We start from the raw sequence: 22,149 nt of genomic DNA, 5'->3' as shown, positions 1-22,149 counted from the left end.
TGGAGAAAATAATAACTGTCAAGCCACTCCCCCAGGAGTTTTGTGAAGATTAAGGGCGGTAACTCCTGGGGAAAGATGCCTTGTTAATTCTAAAAAATAAGAAATCAAAGCTGTTGTTTGCAAGAGATGGAGAAAAGGAGCATGAGAAAGCGTGCCTTCACTCAGAAAGGTGCTGTGCCCGTGCTCGCTACCTTGACCACAGGGCTGTTGGAGGAGGAGGAGGGTCTCTCTGGGTCCACGTCCACTCCCTCCAAAGTGGAGGGCGCAAATGGGGGCCCGAGTGCAGGCAGGCAGCCGGGGCCCATGGCCAGAGAGCTACGGCCAGCTTTCTGGGCCTTTCTGGGCTCCTTTTCCAAGCCTCCTTCTTATTACCACCTATTTCTTTTTATGCTACTGCCAAAATACCACCATTAATCTTTCGTGCTCCCTGAAGGCAAAACATGGGTAATTGGATTTATCTGGTTTTAGAATTTGTCAGGTTCCGTTACAAAATAAATAAATAATGGACCTCAAAAGAGAGGGGTGCCTTCCCAGCCCTGAGCTGTCACGTCCCCGGCCCGCGGCTGCGGGAGCCCAGCATAGCCCGTCCTCATTAATCTCGGCTATCTCCTCCCAGCACCTTTTCCCTCCTGTCCTCCAGCTGGTCTCTTGGTTCACCTCGGCTTGATTTAAGAAGTTTTACCACTCCGACCATTCGGCTCCAGAAGCATCCCCCTGTGTATTATTTTCCCTGAGGTCTTCTCACTCCAACTCGGTTGTCTCTCTCCATCACTTTCCTCTTTCCCCATCTCCTCCTGCCGTGGCTGTTTTCTTTCCTGATTGCAGTGTGTGGGGCTGGGTGAAGCTTCTTTACATCAGCCTTGGATCTCCCTGTTTCTCCTCCTCCTGTTCCTTTGGCTTTTGTATCTTAAACGTGTACTGCTTCAGACGGCATGGGTGACCGTCACAACGAACTATCCTCAGGGTTTCCCATTTATCAGAGCTGGACTACCACAGCGAGCAAATGAGACACAAGTCCTTTGGTTTCTCCCTTCCCCCACATGTATTAAATTCTGTAGAAAGGACCTATGGGGACCCGCCCAGGCCACAGCAACCATGCTCTGGGGATTCTGACCACCTCCACCTCCACCATCCCTCCAGCCACATCAGGAAGCCATGTTTATGCCAGGGGGCCTGTGTACGTCACTATTTGCCAACCCATCAGCAACTGCCCACCAGTACCTTGCTGATGGAGCCTGCCTCACACTATAAGGGCTGAAAATGCCAGAAACCCACTTTCCAAGCCCCTTCTTCCAGCTAGGGCCTGAAATACATAATGTGATCCTAGCCAGTGACATCAAAGGAAAATCTGCTGGGAGGGACCTTTTGGAAAATATTTTCAAAAGAGACACTCACAAGCCCTTAATGATTACTTTTAGACTTTGTTGTATGAGAATGTGATGTCTGGAGCTGCTGAAGCCATATTGTAATCATAAAAGGCCATGATTTTAGCACTTTAGTTCACGGAAACCAACCCTGAAACTACCTCCCTCTAGCATCCTCATTAAGTGAGAATATAAATATTACCCTTATTTACATCACTTTTAGCGTTATGTTTTATTACTTGGAGCTAAAAGAATCCTGATACATGATTTTTTCCCTCAACCATGGCTGGACTGGACTAGAGGTGGCCACTCAACCTAAACTGGGATGGTCAGATTTTATCTCCTGGAAATTTGGAAATGGGAAAGAAAGATACTAGCCAACCTGTGGAGACTAGCTGGAACTGAGAACCCATGAGCTCAGAAGATAGAGGATGGCCATCTTATATTGTGTGGAAATGGAGAAAGCTAACAGGTAAAGGGACAAAGAAAGCAGATGTGTAGGAAAAGTATGAATAAGAGATCATGAGACCACATGGAAGGAGGCAGACGACAGAGTGGCTGCTTAGTTTCCTCCTTTCAAAAGCCAAAGTTCTCCACTCCTCTCTGCTTCCATAGTCCTTATAACATAGCCCACTTCTTTGTTTAAATAGTTTGAATGGGTTTTTGTAAGATTTAACAAAAAGACCAAGGCAAAAAAATTATGTTATACTCAGAACTACAGATACAGAGATGAATGAGATATTTTCCCTGGCTTCTGGGAACTCGAGTCCTGTTAATGGGAGACACACGTAAATATTATTGGAGAACTTGACAGGTTATGTTACAGTTAACAGTATAGAAGTGACGGGAGAGTGAAGGAGGGTCAGTTTATTACCTCAGCATGCTCTGCAGGAAACACCAAGAAGGTCAGATGCAATATTTCCAAAGAGTGGTATACAGAACTAGTTTTGGTTGCATGAGAATCAGATTCTTGGGTATATGTATGTCTCAGCATTCCTATTTCTGCATGTCTGCAGCTGGGCATAGGAATCTGTATTCTAAACAAATCTTCCTGGGTCACTATGATGCCCATCCAGGCTTGGAAAGCTTGGAAACCGTTGAGATAAAGGATACAAAGGAAAATCAGGAAAGATTAACAGAGGGAGTGACATTTGAGAGGGTCCTGAAAGATGAGTAAGACCTGCCCTGTGTACAAAGAGGTTGGAAAAGAACTTTTCCGGAAGAGAAAGAGCAAATTGCAATCACTACAGAAATACAAGTTGCTTATGCTCATTATTATTGCCAACTTTATTGTGATCACAAATATATAAATGTCTGATTGCACCTACTTACCCAATTGGGAAGGTGAAGAGGACAGAGAGATAGATGCAATCTATCTGCCTCTTGTCAAGCAGACATTATTAACAGGCATTGTTTGCAGAGCATCTGAGAGGTACTTGAGACAACTAAATTGAAATCCTATGCCTGCCCTCAATAAACCAACATCCAATTGAAGAATAAAAGAAGAGTGTGTGTTTGTGTGTGTATGTGTGTGTGTGAGAGAGAGAGAGAAAGAGAGAGACACCGAGACAGAGAGAGAGAGAGAGAGAGAAATCAACAATGAACAAATAATTGATTAGCAAAGAGCAGCTACACCTGTAAATACTGGCGATGGAGTGAGATGCAGGACGATCAGAACCAGCTTGAGTCAAACAAATCTTCCCATGAGTCCCAGTCCATGACTCTGCCCTCTGATGACCTTCTTTTAACATTTCTTGTAAGGAAGGTCAACTGAAGACAAATATTCTCAATTTGTCTTTGTCTGAGAAAGTCTTTATCTAGGCTGGTGATTCTTATCTTTCAATACTTTAAATACTTCATTCCACTCTCTTTTTACTTGCGTGGTTTCTGAAGAGAAGTCTGATATAATTCTTATCCTTGTTTCTCTATAAGTAATGTTTTTCCTCCCTCTGGCTTCTTTCAAGAATTCTTTATTTGCCTTTGAATTTTCTCAGTTTGAATCCTATACGCCTAGGTGCAGATTTTGGATTCCTGGATTTGTGGTTTGGTGCCTGACATTAATGTTGAGAAATTCTCAGTCGTTATTGTTTCAAATATTTCTTCTATTCCTTTTTCTCCTTCTTTTCCTTCTGGTATTCTCATCACATGTATATTGCACCTTTTGTAATTGTCCTACAGTTAATGACTATTCTCTTCTACCTTTTTCTAGTCCTTTTTCACCTGGCTTTCTCAGTTAGAGAAGTTTCTACTGACATATCTTCAAGCTTACTGATACCTTCCTTAGCCATGTCCAGTCTACTAATGAACCGATCAAAGGCATTCTTCATTTCTGCAACAATTTTTTATAGCATTTCTTTTCTATTCTCTCTTAGAACTTCCATTTCTCTGCTTACATTATCCATCTATTCTTCATGTTGTCCATTTTTCCCATTAGAGCCCTTAGTATATTAATCATAGTTATTTTAAATTTCTGGTCTGATTATTCCAATATCCCTGCCATATCTGAGTCTGGTTCTGATGCTTGCTCTTTCTCTTCAGGCTGTGTTTTCTGCCTTTTGGCTAGAGGGGACCATATTTGGGTATTCTCTTTCCCCTACATGGAAGGCTAGGGGCTGGAGTCAGGTATTCCCCTCCTCCCAGTAATTCAGGCTCAAGTAAAACCCAATGCAGTTAGGCTCTGGTAAAATAGTTTCCTTTGAGAGCAGGCTTTTGTAGAGGAGAACAGAATCCTCTAGGTGTATCTCAAAATAGTTACCATCGTTCTGCAAGTTCTCCCATTTTCACCCTGAGAACCTGCTGGAGCTCCTGGAGGGAAAACTCACAAAAGTGCCAGGGTCCTGCCAAAGACGTGCTGCTTGGAGTTAGTTCTCAAGTTAGTCCATACTCCGTCTCCAGCAGTCAGTCAATCAATTGCCCTGTAAGTGTTCCCAGAAGAAGGTGACTACAGTGGTGGTTTCTGCTCAGAATAAACTGTGATTCTCTGTATTTTCCTGTCTCCAGTTTTCAGGGTGGTGGTTTATCCTGTGGCCTCAATTCTCTGGTGGATCTAAGAAGAGTTGTTGATTTCAGTTTGTTCAGCTTTTTTCTTGCTGTGAGGATGGGAGTGACGATTTCCAAGCTCCTTATGTGTCGGACCAGAAACTGGAAGTCTCAGTCCATGACTCTCTTGTTCCTTACCACTTATTCTCTTGCATACTCTGCTCCAGCCTCTCCTTACTGTTCTTGGAACACATCAAGCACATGCTGGTGATGGACCCTCTGCCCTCACTGCTTCCTGTCCTGGAACTCTTCCCCCAGACATCTGCCTGGCTACTCTTGCACTTTGATCAGTTTTCTGCTTAAATGTAACAGCATCAAACAAGTAGGGCCTGACCACAGTAGTGAGAATAGACCCAACTGTTATCTCCATTCATTTAGTTTATTTTAATATTCTTTACAGCATACATCACTGTATCACATTATATTCTATTTTAATATGTTTATCACATTTAATACTTGTGTTTCTGCCCTAGAATGTAAACTCTATGATGTCAGAGGCTTGGTCTCTTTTCTTCACCATATAACCCCAGCTCCTATATCACTGCCTGGAAAATAGTTCATGGCATATAGTGTTCAATGGAAACTTGTTGAGTGAATGAATGAATAAACACATCAATCACCCACGGTCTATGAGAAGACATATGAATGGCCAATGTGAAAAACACATGAAGAGAAACTGAATGTCATTAATCCTCATGAAAAATGCAAATTAAAATTTTACAATGGTACACTATGTCATATACCCACTAAAACGGCTAAAATTAAAAATTAAAAAGATCTACAATGCCAAATGTTGGGACTGTGGAACAGCTGGAGCTCTCATACATTACTGATGGGAATGTAAATTGGTATAATAACTTTGAGAAATAGCCTAGCTGTTTCCTTAACAGTTAAACCTACACTTATCATATGACTCAATAATTCTATTTCTAGAAATTTCCTAAGAAAAATGAAAATACACTTCCTCATAAAGACTTATACTCAACTATTCATTGTACCTTTAATCATAAGAGCCAAAAACTAGAAACAATCTTAATGTCCATCAACAAGTAAATGGGAAAAAAATTGTGGTATAAACATACAATAGAATACTACTGAGCAATCAAAAGGAAATGAACTACAAGCAATAACATGCATAAATATCAAATATTATGCAGAAGGAAAGAAGTCAGATATAAAAGAGTACTGTATGATATAGTATCATTCTATTTATATAAAATTCTAGAACAAAATAAACTAATCCATGGTTTCAGAAAGGAGACTGATGTTCGCCTAGGGCTGGAGGATAAGAGCAGAGATCAATGAAATAAAGAAGAGAAAAACAACAGAGAGAATCAAGAAAACCAAGAGTTAGTTCTATGAAAAGATTAACAAAATTAACAAACCTTTAGCTAGATTGACTGAGAAAAAAAGAAAGAAGACTCAAATAACTAAAATCAAAAATGAAAGAAGGGACATTAAAACCAATTTTACAGAAATTAAAAGCATTATAAGAGAGAGTACTCTGAACAATTGTATGTCAACAAATTGGATAAACTAGAGGAAATGGACAAATTCCTAGAAACACAGAATCTACAAAACTAAATCATGAAGAAATAGAAAATCTGAACAGATATATAACTAATAAGGAGATTTAATCAATAATCAAAAATCTCCAAACAAAGAAAAGCCCAAGACCTGAAGTCTTCACTGGTGAATTCTACCGAGCATTTAAAGAAGAATTAACTACCGTCCTCCTCAAACTGTTCCAAAAAATTGAAGACGAGGGAACAATTCAAAGCTTATTCTATGAGGCCAGAATTATTCTAATAGCAAAGCCAGGCAAAGACACTACCGGACAAAAACAATTACAGACCAATATCGCCTATGACCATTGATGCAAAAATCCTCAACAATATACCAGCAAACTGAATTCAACAGGATGTTAACAGATTACATACCATGACCAAGTGGAATTTATTCCTGGAATGCAAGGAGGGTTCAACATATGAAAGTCAATCACTATAATACACCATATTAGCAGAATGAAGGAAAAAAAGATCATCTAAGCAACGCAGAAAAAGCATTTGACAAAATTCAACACCCTTTCATGATAAAAACACTCAAAAAACCAGGAATAGAATGAAACTACAACCACATAATAAAGACCATATATAAAATACCTATAGCTAACGTCATACTTGATGATGAAAGACTCAATCTTTTCCTTAGTATCAGGAACAAGGCAAAGATGCCTGCTTTCATCACTTCTGTTCAACATAGTACTGGAAGTTCTAGCGAGAGCAATTAGGCAAGAAAATGATCTAAAAGGCATTCAAATTGGGAAGGAAGTAGTAAAAGTATCTCTGTTTGCAGATGACATAATCTTACATGCAGAAAATCCTAAAGATTCCACAAAAAATTGCTAGAACTAATAAATTAATTCAGCAAAATTACAGGATACAAAATAAACACATAAAAATCAGTTGTGTTTCTAAGCACTAATAGTGAACAATCCAAAAAGGAAGTTGAGAAAACAATTCCATTTATAAGAACATTAAGAAAACAATAAAACATTTAAGAATAAACTTAAGCAAGGAGGTAAAAGATTTTACACTGAAAACTACAAAATGTTGCTAAAAGAAATTAAAGACAACAAAAATTAATGGAAAGACATCCATGTTTAAAGATTGTAAGACTTAATATTGTTAAGATATCAATACTATTTAAAGTGAGCTATAGATTCAATGCAATCTCTATCAACACTCCAGTGATTTTTTTTTTTGAGAAATAGAAAAATTCATCCTAAATTTCATATGGAATCTCGAGGGATTCTGCACAGCTAAAGCAATCTGAAAAAGAACAATGTCGAAGGTCTCACATGTCCTGATTTCAAAACCTACTACAAAGCTACAGTATTCAAAACAGTGTCGTACTGGCATCAAGACAGACACATAGACCAATGGAATAGAATAGAGAGCCCAGGAATAACCCTTGCATATATGTCCAAAAGATTTTCAACATAGATGTAAAGATCATTCAATGGGGAAAGGATAGCCTTTTCAACAAATGGTGCTGGGAAAACATGAAAAAGAAATGAAGTTGGACCCTTACTTTATACCATATACAAAAATTAATGCAAAATGGATTAAAGACCTAAACACAAGAGCTAAAACTATAAAATGCTTAAGAGAAAACATAGGGGAAAAGCTTTATGACATTGGATTTGGCAGTGATTTCTTGGATATGACACCAAAAGCATAAGCAACGAAAACAAAAAAACATAAAATGAACCACCTCAAAATTAAAAATTTGTGCATCAAAAGAAACTATCAATAGAGTGAAAAGGCAATCCACAGATGAGAGAAAACACGCGCAAATGATATATTTAATAAAGGATTAATAGCCAGAATATATAAAGAATTCCTACAACTCAACAACAAAAAAACTAACAACCTGATTAAAAAATGGGCAATCACCTTGAGTAGACATTTCACCAAAGAAGATATATAAATGGCCAATAAGCACATCAATATCACTAACCCCTAGGAAAATGCAATTGAAAACCACAATGTGTGGGGCCGGCCTGGTGGCATAGTGGTTATGTTCGCGTGCTCTGCTTCGGGGGCCCAGGGTTTGCAGGTTCAGATCCTAGGCGCGGACCTACGCACTGCTTACCAAGCCATGCTGTGGCAGGCATCCCACATATAAAGTAGAGGAAGATGGGCACAGATGTTAGCCCAGGGCCAATCTTCCTCAGCAAAAAGAGGAGGATTGGCAACAGATGTTAGCTCAGGGCTGATCTTCCTCACAAAAGGAAAAAAAATTTCTGGAGATGGATGGTGGTGATTGTTGCACATAATGTGAATATATTTAATGCCACAGAACTGTATACTTAAAAATGGTTAAAATGGTAAATTTCATGTTATGTATATTCTATCACATTAAAAAAGAGGGCATGGAGGAAATTTTTGAGGGTGATAAGAATATTCTATACTTTGTGGAGTGGTGATTACATGGGTGAATATGAAAGTCCAAGTTCGTCAAAGAGAACATTTAATATGATGCATTTTATTTTAAGCAAATTTTCTTTCCCCTCTTCCCTTCTTCTCCCTCTCTCTCCTTTCCTCCCTCACTTCCTGATCTATGGCCCTTTATTCCGCTAACATATTCACTAGATACGAATATTTACAGAGGAGAGTCTAGGATTAATTCAACTTTATAATTTCCACACTGCCTGGGCCAGTGCTTGGCATACACTGGGTAGTCAATAAAAGCTGCTTGTTTAAATTGTGAATTCAATAACTTATATTTGTTAAAAATGTAATGCTACTGCTTACTGTGAGCTTGTACATGTCAGATTTTAATCAAAGCTCTTACAAACTTGATGCCATGTATTCCTCCCCAACAACCCAGTATACATATAGTACGTAGTATTTAGTCCCTATTTTTTTTAATCAGGAAATTGAGGCATAGAGAAATTTAGTCACTTGTCCAACCAGTTACAGCCAATAAGTACCAGAACCGGGATTTGAAGTGAGCATTTTGACTGCAAAGTCTTAACCTCTTGGTAGGGGTGATAGTTTATCTTGTATTTCACTAAGCACCCATTGACTAGTCAATTGTAAAATGGAGCATACAATGAAGAATGTCCCATCAACTGTTCCCACAGCACAGTTATAGCAGGATACTATATGCTGCTGAGACACATTCAGGGACATCCTAGTGAGAGCTTGTCACAGAGGCAGCTGCATTTCAGACAGCCAAGGAAATGGGTCCATAAATCCCTTCATCCTGAGATGCCCTCTGCAATGTGAAAAGATTACTCACATTGGCTTTTCCATCCCCTAAAGTTTGCAGATATATGCCCAGAATTTGCCATCCTGTATTTTGTAACCTTGATAAAAAGGGAGGAGACAGGCGTAACTTCCTTGCAACTGCTCAGCATCTCCTTCCAGTGGCTTTAAGAATATTGTGAAATTTGCAAATATTGAAATTATAATAAGCAGGAGAAGACAGGACAAGTTAAATATCAACTATCTAGGGAGAGATCACTACCTCAACTAGGATTCAAATACCAGAATCTCTGATTATAATTTCAGTGACTTCCCAATTCCTTCAAAATGGGTGAGAATATCTTCATTAGAAAAAGCACACATGGGGGCCAGCCCCATGGCTTAGCGGTTAAGTGCGTGTGCTCCTCTACTGGCGGCCAGGGTTCAGATCCCGGGCGCACACTGACACACCGCTTCTCCGGCCATGCTGAGGCCGCGTCCCACATACAGCAACTAGAAGGATGTGCAGCTATGACATACAACTATCCGCTGGGGCTTTGGGGGAAAAAAATAAATAAAATTTAAAAAAAAAAAAAAGAAAAAGCACACATGCGTGTGTGTATTTGTGTATATGTGTGTGTGGGGGTGTGTGTGTGAAAGACAGAGAGAGAGAGAGATAAAGATAAAGGATAGGCTTTATCTTTTCAACAGACTTGGAGCAACTACTCCATGTTAGGTATCGTAGTGGGCGCTGGGGACACAAGAGGAAGAAATGATATTAATGTATTTAACAAAAGGCACGGAGGCAATGAAAACAACAATGGGAAAAAAAATATTTTTAAAGCTGGTATAGAAAGCACAGGACACTACAAAGTATAATACTATTATTCCCTCCTCTTACACAGGGGGACTGATAGTCAAGTATCTCAACGTGAGCATGGCCACCCCAATAAAATACCTGACCAATTCAATTCCCTGTGTCACAGATGCCGCCTCCTCCTTTTATCCAGCACGGAGAGTTCCAAACAGTGAGCAAGAGACTGTATGTTGTGATGGCATCATTCATAATCAATCTCAGTCAAGGTGGACAAATATCTGATATGACAATCCACATATCTGAGAATGACTGAGAATAAACAATTTAACTGCAGAGGAGCAAGTGTGACTTAGCCTAGGCCTCACACGCTGCCTACATGTGAAGTGGTCTCCAAAATGGACATTCGGTGGGCAGGCAAACAGTAAGCATTGGAAAGTCCATAAACCACCAGGCTGGGAGGAATGAGGTCAAGAGCGGACATGGTCTCTTGGAGAAGAGGTTCTGGCAGGACAAGGAAGGACTCCCGATTCCCGATCATCAGGGCTTGGGGGAAGTCCAACACAGAGAGCGAGACATGGGCTAGGACTCAGTGACAGGAGGATTGACAGTTGTGGGCAGGTGGGAAGCAAGGTTCAGAAAGAGCCGGATCCTACAGCAACGAGAACCTGAGCCCTAAATGCTTTTTGCCTTGACTTAGGATGAGCACTGGACACCTGCGTGTGTGGTCCTGTGACCTGGACAATCGGGATGGAGACATCCACACACCAGAAACTCAGCAGGTGGGAGATGGTAGTTCTTGTCTACTACTTTGTTTCTTCCTTCCTTTCTCTACCTTTGACTATTCGGTAATTCCACTTTAGGCTATATCTTCTCATAGGTACGCACTTTCCTCTCTTCTTTAGCTCCTTCTTCTTCCTTCAACTCTTAGCTGACACCTTGGGAAAAATCTCTCTCCTACTCTCTTCTTTCCATTTTTCCATTCCTTTATCTATCTTCCTTTCTTCATCAATATTTATGAAAATATTCCGAATCATCAGAGAAGTGGCAAATGTATACTTGAATCAAATAAACTGAAAGCTATGCATCTTAAAATTAAATTTGTCACAATAGAAACAATAATACAAACTCCAAAACTTTTGAAATTATTCAGAAACATCTTTGAGAAAATGTTTCCATATTATCTTCCTCTAATTAGGCCCACTTTTCCTTAGCATTGGCATTCACGATAAATAGAAAATTATTGTATTCATTTTTTTTCTCTTTTGTGTAATTACTTCTACAACAACATTGTTTTCTATTATTCTTCATTGCTAGTATATAGCATTTTGGGTAATTATGAGTTAAATTATCTTCTGTGTCCTAGCCAGAATACTTAACAACCACTTAAAACATTCTTTGTTCCTATTATGCAATGGAAACTTGGTTAATCGTGATACCATAAATTTTCAGACCCATTGAAAATGTTTAATATTCAAAACTAATTTTTAAACATTTTATTGATCAGCACTTTTATGGGAAGCCAGGTCAAGTCCTTGAGCATCTCTTTGATTTAAGCAAAATGTACCATCTCCTGGAAAGAGGAGGCCAGAGGGGTCACGCGGTTGCCTCTAGGGTGTGAATCATCAGCAAGGGGAGGAGAAGGAGTGCTTCTCTGTTCTCACAGCACTAATGGTTTGAATTAAAATATGAATATAAGGATGGGGAAAGGGCATTATGCAATGACATATATTTTAGGATTGAAAAAAATTGCTTCTGTTCATTCTCTACTTCTATCCAGATCCCTCATTTCCTTACAGCTCTCATGGAAATACTCCTGCATCAGTGGGTTCCTGTCAACAAATTACCTGCTTACTTTGTCTCGGTCTGCGGGGTCCCTGGAGATACTGTGTGTGCTGTAGGAGGTCATGTAACAGGAGACTACAACATTTAGGACAAGTTCAAAGCTAAGAGCACCAGTGACCATCTTGACAGTGTGCTGGACCCTTCCGGCGGCTGTCACTGTGTGCACTGTGCACGGCATGCGTTATTTCCAGCCCTAGAAGACAGAGCAACACTGACTCAGTGCAGGTGCTGGGAGTGAAGCACCAGGAAACAAAGGAGACTGCTAAAGGCGGACAGCACACAGCTACAGGCCTCAACTGAAAGGCAGATTTCCTGACCTTTGGTCAAACAGAGGTCCAGGGAACAGAAAGAGTGCTTCTGTTTGTTCCGCCTGCAGCACGTGGAGACTTTCTCTGTTCTCTACACCTGGGAGTGGGGTACTAGAAAATTGAGACAAAGAAAAAAAGTCTTCCAGGAACAAGGCCAGACCCCAACACATAACAACCATGTGACCAAAGGCAAGTGATTAACTCTCCTCAACCTCAGCCTCCCAGGCCACTCATTAGGGGTCATGACATTCTGAGAATTCCATGAAACAGTAAGTAATTGGCCTGGCATCCGACACATAGTAAATCATAGATAATAGAGCTTGTTTGTTTTAAAAGTCCCGCCTTGCAAATTTTATTACAGGGTGTAGTGTGATCCTGTAGTGAGTGTGACAAGCTCAAATACTCTCTTCTCTAACCTTCTCTACCAAGGAAACGACGCAGACTGAGGCAGGGTAAGTGCTGAGCTGCAGAGACGTCACAACTTCAATCTTCACGTCTTAAAAAAAAACACACCAGGTACTAGAAGCTCCAGGGAGGTGTCATTTACTTGGAGGTGGGAAGAGACTGAGAATGCAACCTCTGCCCCAATACTCCACTCCCCCCATGTCACCTTTCTCTCCAACTCAACTAAACCCAACATCAGCAAAAGCATCTTCCTGCAGGGAAAATAATAAACAAACAGACCTGAAATAATCTGGTGCTGTCTTGTCTGGATTAAAAAAAATATATCAAGAAAGGTTAACACTTGTTCCTAAGTTAATAGGCAACGCAAATTTCTGCCAGCCCTAAAGATGTCTTGAACCATATCCCCTTTTATCTCCTGACCGCAAAGACTACTTCCCCCTCCCGTTAATAAGTCATCTTAAAAGTCTTCCCTTGGGAAGGTCAAATAAGACCTGTTTGGCTCCTCTCCACTGCATCCCACTGCTGAACCCCATCAGATCTGCAACTCAGGCCTACCAGCGCCGCTCTTCTCCCCTGCTCCCTCAGAGCCAGCCACACAGTGGGCATGGTAAAAGCAGGAAGGAGAATGAGAATGACAGGACGAAACTGCACCCAAGGGTCAAGTTTACTTAAAGGTCAAAAACATGAACAAAAGAGCTAATGAGTTTTCCAAAGCAATTCTGAAAGCCACGGAGTACATATCTTGAATGCTTTAAAACTTCCTTTCCCAGCCCCTGCTTTGATGTGTGGCATGGGGCATCTGTGTTGGGGAGGCAGATGCATTCCTGCCAATTAGTCACGTTAGACAGTGTCTGAGTCTAGCCAGCCCTGCCCCTCCAGCCTGCCGGATCCTGCAGTCAGGCCCCAATCCTGGCACACCCACTTCCCAGGTGAATTGCTGGGCAGCCTGTCTGCTCCCTCCTGCCTCCTTGCTCTGGTTTCTCCTTGTATCTACAGCAACGCATAGCTCCACGGAGACTGACTCTACCGCTGCTAAAATTCCTCTCAACTCTGCCGCCCTGCTCAGTGTCTTACCTGTAGGGGTAGTGAAGCCTTTTGCATACTTTTAGATCAGAGCGTAACCATTGGTGGATTCAACTGTCCCCCTAGCAAGTGATTTAAGCAGAATCCAAAAGTCCTTCAGGCCTCCAAGATCTCTCACCAACTGCTGTGCCTAGTGTCCCAGCATCACAGGTTGAGGAGAAGGAAGCCCTTTCCATACAAGCTCTTCATTGCTGTAGAGGTGTTACTACATTATGAGAGGAGGAGTCCCATTAAAATGGATTAAAGCATTCAACCAATACTTATTTTTTTAATCCTTTGTATCCACCACAATATCTGTGCTCAGTACAGAAGACATGGCTCTTAACCTCCAGGAGCACCCAGTCTAACCATAACCACATAAACGACAGGTCCACAGTGTGTATCTGTTAGAACAGAGGTCTCTAGCTAGTGTTTCTGGAACTCAGGTGAGGGCAATTCTTGACCACAAGCAGAACGCAGGATGCCAAGTGGAACTGGCAAGAGACTAGTGCATTTTAAAGGTGTATACGTGTGTGGGAATGGAGGGGGAGAAGGTAGAGCAGATGAAACTGGAAGAGACTGAGAGTACTAGAGGTTGTTATCGAGGAGTTCCATTCAGCACCAGTAGCAACTTGCACGTATATGTTGCTTTACAGTTAACAGAATAACACCATACACCTCATCTCACCTGACGTCACAGGCTGGGCAGATACTGTTCCCATGTGTACACAATTGGAAGTACTCAAAATCATGTAACTTGTGAGTGGTAAAATAAGAATCAGACCCAGGTATTCAGGCCCCTGAGCCCAGTGCTCTTTCTGGAGCACAAGACAGCCCATCAGTGGTAAGATACATGCACTCATGGGGAGACACTTAAGTGGGGGGAGGGCCACTGCACAGCAGCCACATGCTCTGGGGCAGGAAAGGGCTGTAGAGTGGTGGTTCTCAACTCTGGCTCCACATTAGAAATATTGGAAGAGATTTTTTAAATGCCCACACCTATGTCCAACTCCAGAGATTGTGATTTCATTGGTCTGGAAGACTGGCAGTGGACTTTTTACAAAGCATCCCAGGGAACTCCAGTGTGCAGCCCGGGTTAGCATCACCACTTGAGGGGTCCCTCATGGACCTCTGCTTGCTTCAGCATCTTTTTATGTCTTCATCTTCCCAGACTAAGAGCAAAGCCTTTGCACTTATCCAAGTCCTTACTCAGCTTAGGCAACTTAAACACTGAAAAGCAAAAGTCATACACTTGTTTTGAATAACCTAGTGGCTACTCTGAATTTTCCAATTTACACAAAAATAAAAGCTGCTGATGGTGAGTGCAAAACACCCAGACAAACAACAGAACGTTGTCCTTGGAAACTCGACTGCCCCAGTTGCTTCGCAAAATCCTGCTGCTCAGATTATTCTCAGCAGGAGTTAACCCTCAAATACTTGGTTCTGAGCGGATTAGCTCAGAACTACAAATGAAAATGCAGGGACATTTTAGAAAAGAATTATTAAGTATAATCCCAGATCAGCAAGCCTGGATCAGCAAAACTGATTATCCTGCCATGTAAAAAAAATTAAAAAAAAAAAAACACCCAGCATGTTGGTGGGAGTGGAACAGCTACAGCAACAATTCCCATCCCTCATAATGTTCATGTTCACAGGTGATGTGGTTCCACTGAGGAAATGAAGCCAGTGTAGGGGAGATTGAGGCCCATGAGGAAAGCACATTAGCCATCAGCCATGCAACCGAAATGGCTTCAAGACACCAGCTGAGCACACGGAACATCCTGGGCTCCTTTCCTGACGTGGGCACTGATTCAGACACAGGACTTCTAGATTCTTGTCATATTTAATCTAATGGAAAGGCACAGAACATTTTTAACCCAACAGCAGATAATCGTAATGAAACGATTCTGGCCAAGAGGGCCCATTTGTAATAATGAATTCAAATCAGATTCATAGAAACTATAATTCAGCCATAGTGAAAACCACCTTCATTTTCCATATCATCTGTCTTCCAAGTAGGCAAAATAACTCAGTATTCAAATAATTATTTTTACTTTTCAAGTAGCCCTGTGAAGTAGCTATGAGGAAGATAATATTGCCTCATTTATACAAAATGAATTTCATCCACGTTCAGAACTTCATTGTGGTTTTTGGCACTTCACTTCCTGACGCCCCTCAATGCAATCAAAGACCTCGCACTACAAAACTGCCGTCTCGGGGAGGGAAACCGGCCTTCTCTAATCTGTGCAATTTCTCATGGGAAAAGTCAAAGGAGGACCCAGCTTCCTCCATGTCTTTGCTTTTCCTACTAAGTCTCTGGCCTCCTCTGTGACTTCACTCAAGATTTAGAAACAGGCTAAGGGTACTCCGATCCAGGGCAGCCACAGTTGAAAAGACTTGGCGTGGCTGACCGGCATGGGAGTCATTCAATACTTTCAATACATTCTGAACATGTGCTGCATGCAGAACACTAAATTCCCAAACACGGAAATCCCAGCAGAACACCTTTAAGGAGAATAAAGAGTGACCATACTTAAGAATTACAATTTTTTAAAAGCAAAAACAATACAAAATAAAATATGACACGTTTGTCTGGGGCTCGAGGCTACAGACTTCCAGAGACTAGAAGCACGGCCCCTCCCTCTGAGGAGGCACACGGTTGTTAGCCCATGAACCAAAGGAGCACAGAAAACAAAAGGAGAGAGATCGGGACCCCCGAAATCTGCAGGAGATATTTATGTTGTTTTAAGAAACATTGTGATAGCAGAGAAATCAGAACCTTAAAAAATTAGGGAATAATAAGAATTAAGTGATGAAGACAAAAAAAGAGGAGAATGAATAATAGGCAAAAGCATATAAAACAGAGGCATATGATAAAAATGAAGGGAGAAAGTAATAAAAGAGAAGAACACAAAGGTAAACGAAAGAGGATATAAAAAGATTAAAATGTGGACAATGTGCTGAATTTCAGGGCAAATTATACAGAAAAGGAGAGGCAAAATCAACGTAAGACGTGCTTACTTTTTAAAAAATACAGCATGCACTCAGGTAACAGTTATACTCGAACATATAAGGTTGGTTTTTCTTCTCCACAAAGCACAAAAAGCAACTATTCAGCTTTTCCTTTTTTAATTCCCATTCCCATTACCAAGCCCAGCTGCTAAACATTAGAACTGAAGATCACGAAAACAGGCCAACAGCTAAAAAAGGTAGATCGAAGCTGGCCCTCTGCTGGTGGAATAGTCTTAGTGCATCCAGGAAAGCAGAAAGCTGGAGTTTTTAAGTTTCTGGTTTAACTTTCAGGGGCAAGAGGAGGACAGAGGCTTTTGGAAAGTTCAACACTGAGCCTTATTCAATGCTGGGCCCCGTTGCCCCGCGCAGCAGATTAGAAGATAAAGAGAGGTGTGTGGCAGCGTCAATATCCTTCCCACCTATAACATTTACCAACATCTCCTTGTTTAAGGTGCACTGTAGACTCCGTGCTGCTCAAATCTTTGAGCCAACTGGTCTGCTGCAAATGTGCATCCCACAAGTTATTTCTCAGGGAGTGGATCCTGAAACTTCCTGAGGCAATGGAGCAGGCATATTTCACTCTAGACTGGGACCGGCTGAGGGGTGCCCACATGGCCAGGAAGATTTTCCCTCCTGCTGTCAGGGAGGGAGGTCTGTCTCCATCCTCCTGTTTTCTCTCTCCTCCTGGGGCCCCTGAGTACCAGCAGACAGGATTGTGGGACCTGTTCTCTAGCTCAAAAGAAGATTCAGCTAAGAGTCTCTCAGAGTGGCAACAATCCAGCCTCAGTCCTTGGGCTCACGAAAGACTAGCTGGTGTCCCATGAAGCCTGTCTTTCCTTCCCCAGGGAGAGGTTTGTCTAGATATGAGAGTTCAACCGGGGAGCCAAGAGAACAGGAAGGAAACACCACCCTCATCTGTTCCCTGGAGAAGCCAGGTTTTTTGGCTGCAGAATCTGGGGCAGAATGTTTTATTTTCACCATAACCATCAAAGTCATAGACAGGGCAAATGCATTCACCCTGTGTACACGGTGAGCCAGAGTTAAGCTGGGATGTCCCTGAATCTGTCTCCGAGGACCAGAACTGCCTCATTAAAGGGATAAAAGATGATATCTGCTGAGCTGGTGGAAAGCGGTGGCTGCATTTTTATTAAAGTCTCTGCTGCAGCAGGCCCAGTCCCCAAAGGTTCATATTCCAAGAATCTCCACCCTTCTGCCTGGAGCACGTAAGCAATGCTCTGTAACTCATTAAGGTAAAACAGAAAGCTCTCCTATTTGCACTTCTCCCACAGAGTGATGTCCTTGCACAAAAGCTACATGCTTCCTTGCCTTGGCCCAAGACTGCACAGATAAAACTGCCCTCGCTATTTATTACAGGGGTGCCAGGAGCACCACACAGGGTTCACACGGATGGCTGCATCTTGAGCAGACTCATAAAGGGCCATGGCCAGCACTGGCATTTCCAGAGCCTGAATTTTAGGTATTTCTCTGATGGGGGTGAGCCAGCCCATCCGGAGGTTATCCTGCCTTATAACATACCTTCCGGCCTGTGAGAGAGCCACCAAGGCACCCAGTGACCTTAGGCTGACCCCCCAGTATTTCAGTTCCAGGGCTCCCATGGTCTCATTTTGGTGCCAAGGCAAAGTGAATCCAGCCATGTCACCGCCTCACAGATTCTTGGAGTCCAAGCATGGACCTCAGTGATCACTTGTAAGATCCTGGGCCAGAGAAGCCAGAGCAAATGACAAACCTGTCCAGGAGAATGGGTGTTAGCTGCCACAGTATGCAAGTGGGCACCTCTGGGCCTGCAAAAGGCCCTCTCACAGGTTTCAATCCCCCCACGCAAGCCTTCTGTTCTCTCTCCGTTGCTTGCCCCTACCCATATAATCAAATCCTCACATCCAAGGGGCTCAGGCCCCCGCTGAAGTACAGCTCCCTACCTGAGGGTGGCGCTCTCCCCCTGCCGGACCGTCACGTTGTCCATAGCTTTGGGGAAGGTGGCATCTCCGCTGCGCACGGGCACTCCTGTGGGTACAAGGAACAGCAGCCTGAGAGACACGACCACGAGGCACTTCCAGGGCAGGCACAGGTACCCACAGACCCCCATTCTCGACAGCCACAACTTTCCAGGACTCCGGCAGCGGCAAGGTCCTTGTCCCCCGCCCCACACACCAGCGGGTCTCAGGAAGTGGTGTGGGGAGAGAGGAAAGGGACGGAGCAAGCCAGAAGCAGAGAAGGGGAAGGAGAAGAGACGAGTCCAGGCTCTCCGGAGTCTAACGATTCTTCACAAATCCTGCCTCAGCTTTCCCGCCTGGCAGAACCAGATGCCCCCTCCTGCATCCAAAAAGAGCTTTCTTGACGCTCCCCTGGGGAGGAGGGAGGCAGCCAGGAAGGGAGAGGAAGGAAGAAGGTGCAGGGATGAAGGTCACAGATTGCGCTTTCTCTGCCTCTCTCTTCAAGACGCTACTTTAAGATTCAGTTGGGCACATTCTGCAGAGCTTTGGCATCAAAAGTTTATAACCCAAAGAAGCAAGGCAAGTGTCTCTGACATAAAGCTGCTGCAAGGAGAGGAGAAAGTGTTTTATGAGAGCACACATACGTATAGATATATTTATAAAGCAGCCCAAGTCTCAAATCTGGAACCCAAAGGCGGTAAAAAGTTCCACCGCGGGGACCCGCAGCCGGCTCAGCCTGAGGATCCTCCGGTGCCGTGGATGTCCTCAACCGCAGCCCGGGCGGCGACTGGCGGCCAGCCTGGCCCGCGCTCGCCAGCCCGCGGAGCACCGCCCGGCGCAGGCTCTGGGCGCGCAGGGAGCTGGGCGGGCGGCGCCCCCTCGTCCTCCGGGGACGCGGCTTGGGACGCGCGGACGCGCGGACGCCACGCTCAGCGGCCGCCCCCGGCCTCCGCGCCGCCGTCCTCCCGGGAGCAGCCCCGCCGCGCGCGGGCCCAGACCGCCGGGGTTGTCATGGCAGCAGCTCCATCGCTGACCGCCACTTTCTCCGGTGCCGGTGCCGGCGCCGAGCGAGCGGGGGGGCGGGCGGACTGCGCGCTCACCCCACCTTAACCCCCGCCGCGCCCACACGGGCTGGGGAGCCCAGTGGGGGTGAGGCCCGCCTCTCACCCGGCTCTACTCTCCTCCTGACACCCGGAGCCAGCCGAGAGAATGCTGCGCGCCTCTCGGTGGCTTCCCCTGCATAGGGGCGGAGGGGAGGAGGGTGGGGTGTGGGAGGGGAAGGAGGAGGGAAGGGAGAGGGAGTTTTGGGGAAAGGAGCAAATAGAAAACTGACGCTCGCCCCTTCCCTCCCTGGATGCCAAAGCAGAAGTTGCCGAACCCAACCCTGGAGAACTGAACTGCATTTCCCACGCCGGTGTGCACGTCGACCACTCTGCCTTCCCTTCTCCACCTGGCCAAGCTACAGTCCTGTGGCAGAGCTCTCCTGGGCCTTTGCAAAGAGACTGAGCATGCTTTCTGCTCTGATGACCCACCTCGGAAATCCTCATGGCCCTTGACTTGCTCTCTCTCTCTCTTAACCCGGCAAATCTGAATTTCTTCTTACCGCACAACATTCAAGATAGTCTCCATTCTACTCCATGCGTATTACTCAAGTATCTTGTAAAAAAGCAAGAGCTGGTAGATCCTAAAAAGAGAGATCCTACAAAGTGTTGGAACTGATTTTCATAAAATCCACCCACCGATGGCTTTGTGGTCACAACGTGAAGGGGCACCATAGTGGGACTGGAGAGGACTTGGTGACAGGGCATTCTCAGGGGCCAGCCCATCAGTCTGTTTGGGGCTCGGATTCATGTCTTTCGGTTCTTAACTTCTGAGCTCAGGCTCTCCTTGGGCCTGGCAGGAGGCTCGTCTTTGCTCCCCAATCCCAGGGCAGAAGCCACCCCTGTTGCTGGGCTCTCACCCTTGTTTCATAACTTAATCGCTGCTGTGTGCATTTGCTTTTCTGTATTCTTTCTCGAATTCTTCTATTAAATTAGACTGAACAATTTACAATGAAGTTTAACACAAAAATAAGCTTTAAACTCTAGTCATTTATTACTTTAGTTGCTGAAGGATACAAAGGCATGCCGCCTGCTCTCAGTTCCGAAGGGCTGAGCACAAATAAATACTGCCCCATGCCCCCTTGGAGAATGGTAGCCCACATACATTTTTAGGTCTGAAGTTTTTAATTAGAGGAGCATACCTCAGGATGAAAGAATACTTGTCACTAGTCGTGCCATATGTGTTTTATATGTTTTAATATAGTGAAAACATCTACCAGTTCCTTTCCAGAAAGCAGATATTAATAAAGGCAGGAGTGGTGCACAGCGCTCACCTGTGAGCTCCTGGGCTACAAGGCTGAGAGGAGGAGAGACGTCGAGAGGAGAGGCTGAGGGCTCAGAGAGCAGCCAAACTAGTACTTCTTTTGGGATCATCTCTCAGATTTAATGGCACACATCTTTCCTTGAGATTTGAGTGTACCTGGGTTCTCTGTAGGCACGTGGTACCTAATCCTCTAGACTTGGAGATGCTCTTGCCCATTACCTCCAGACTGGAAAGGCTTCTTAATGCTTTAACTTGTGTAAAGCTGAGAATGTGCAACTGTGCTTATGATTTTCTTCGGTTACACAGTTTGTATCTTGAACACCGGGTGGGTGTGAGCAGTGGAGTTGGGTCAAGCTGCCATACAAGTCACACAGGTCCTGCCATTTGGTTGTGGGGCACTCAGGTGACATTCCCTACTCGTGTACCTGTTGGTCCTAGTGCTTCTCAGGAGATGCAAATGGGTGCAGGAAATGCTAAATCAGCTCATGAAGGACTGCTTGAGATGGGAAGAGTTATAAAGAAAGAAGGAAAGAGCATGAAATTCCAAGTGGGAGAAGAGCTGAGGCGAGAAAAGAAGAAAGGCAGAGAGAGGTTGAAGTGACGCATTATGTATTCTTAATAATGGGTAATAAAGCCTGCTCTTGAGGAAGGAATAAAGCAAATATCCATTTTTTGCAGGACTAGCTCCCCACAATGATAGGTATCTGGCGTCCTAGAGATCAGGGCCCTCATCTTTCTCTTCTGTAAGCTGGCTTCCTAGTTCAACATTTGTGGGTGAATAAATACGCTGAACTCAAGTGCTAGTGAGTCAGAGAAAGAACTGCAGAGGTCTGATCTTTGTGTTAATCTACTCCAGTCTACAGTTTTATGGGGGAGATTTCATTCATCTGTAAGGCATTGTTGGGGACCAGTATATCCATTTATAGAATAGAAGGCCAAACCAAATTGAAATGGAAAAGAGAAAAATGGGTGAGGTTCATAATAAAAAAGGACTAAAGTAGTTTATATCAGGAGTTTTCTATGAAATGCTCGGCTGAGTACCATGATAGAGAGACCCCCAGTTAAAGCCCTTTTGGATGTGATGACATGTATGAAGACAAATTGTACGAGGACTAAAGAGAGCACTGACCAAGAGCATTGGTTCTGGAGTTGGAATCTCTTCAGATACTGACTCCTCGACTTTTCAGTTGTGTGACTGATACCTGATAATACCTATCTCACCTATCAGAT

At 43.6% G+C, this 22,149-nt stretch overlaps 1 protein-coding gene across 1 annotated transcript in view; it reads right to left on the bottom strand.

Annotated features, from left to right (window-relative positions):
- The window catches only part of OPCML (opioid binding protein/cell adhesion molecule like), a 473,626-nt gene extending 454,412 nt beyond the window's left edge, over positions 1–19,214 (bottom strand). The window contains exon 1 of the mRNA XM_058544787.1: positions 18,541–19,214. Within this exon, the coding sequence (XP_058400770.1) occupies positions 18,541–18,707 (167 nt within the window). The 5' untranslated portion in view covers positions 18,708–19,214. The remainder of the gene's footprint in view (positions 1–18,540) is intronic.
- Positions 19,215–22,149: the final 2,935 nt, after the last annotated feature.

The sequence above is a fragment of the Diceros bicornis genome, chromosome 7 (assembly GCF_020826845.1).
Source record: "Diceros bicornis minor isolate mBicDic1 chromosome 7, mDicBic1.mat.cur, whole genome shotgun sequence".
In the NCBI taxonomy this organism is placed as follows: Eukaryota; Metazoa; Chordata; class Mammalia; order Perissodactyla; family Rhinocerotidae; genus Diceros; species Diceros bicornis.
The sequence above is the reverse complement of the archived record's forward strand: the minus strand, read 5'-3'. Positions and strand labels throughout refer to the sequence as shown.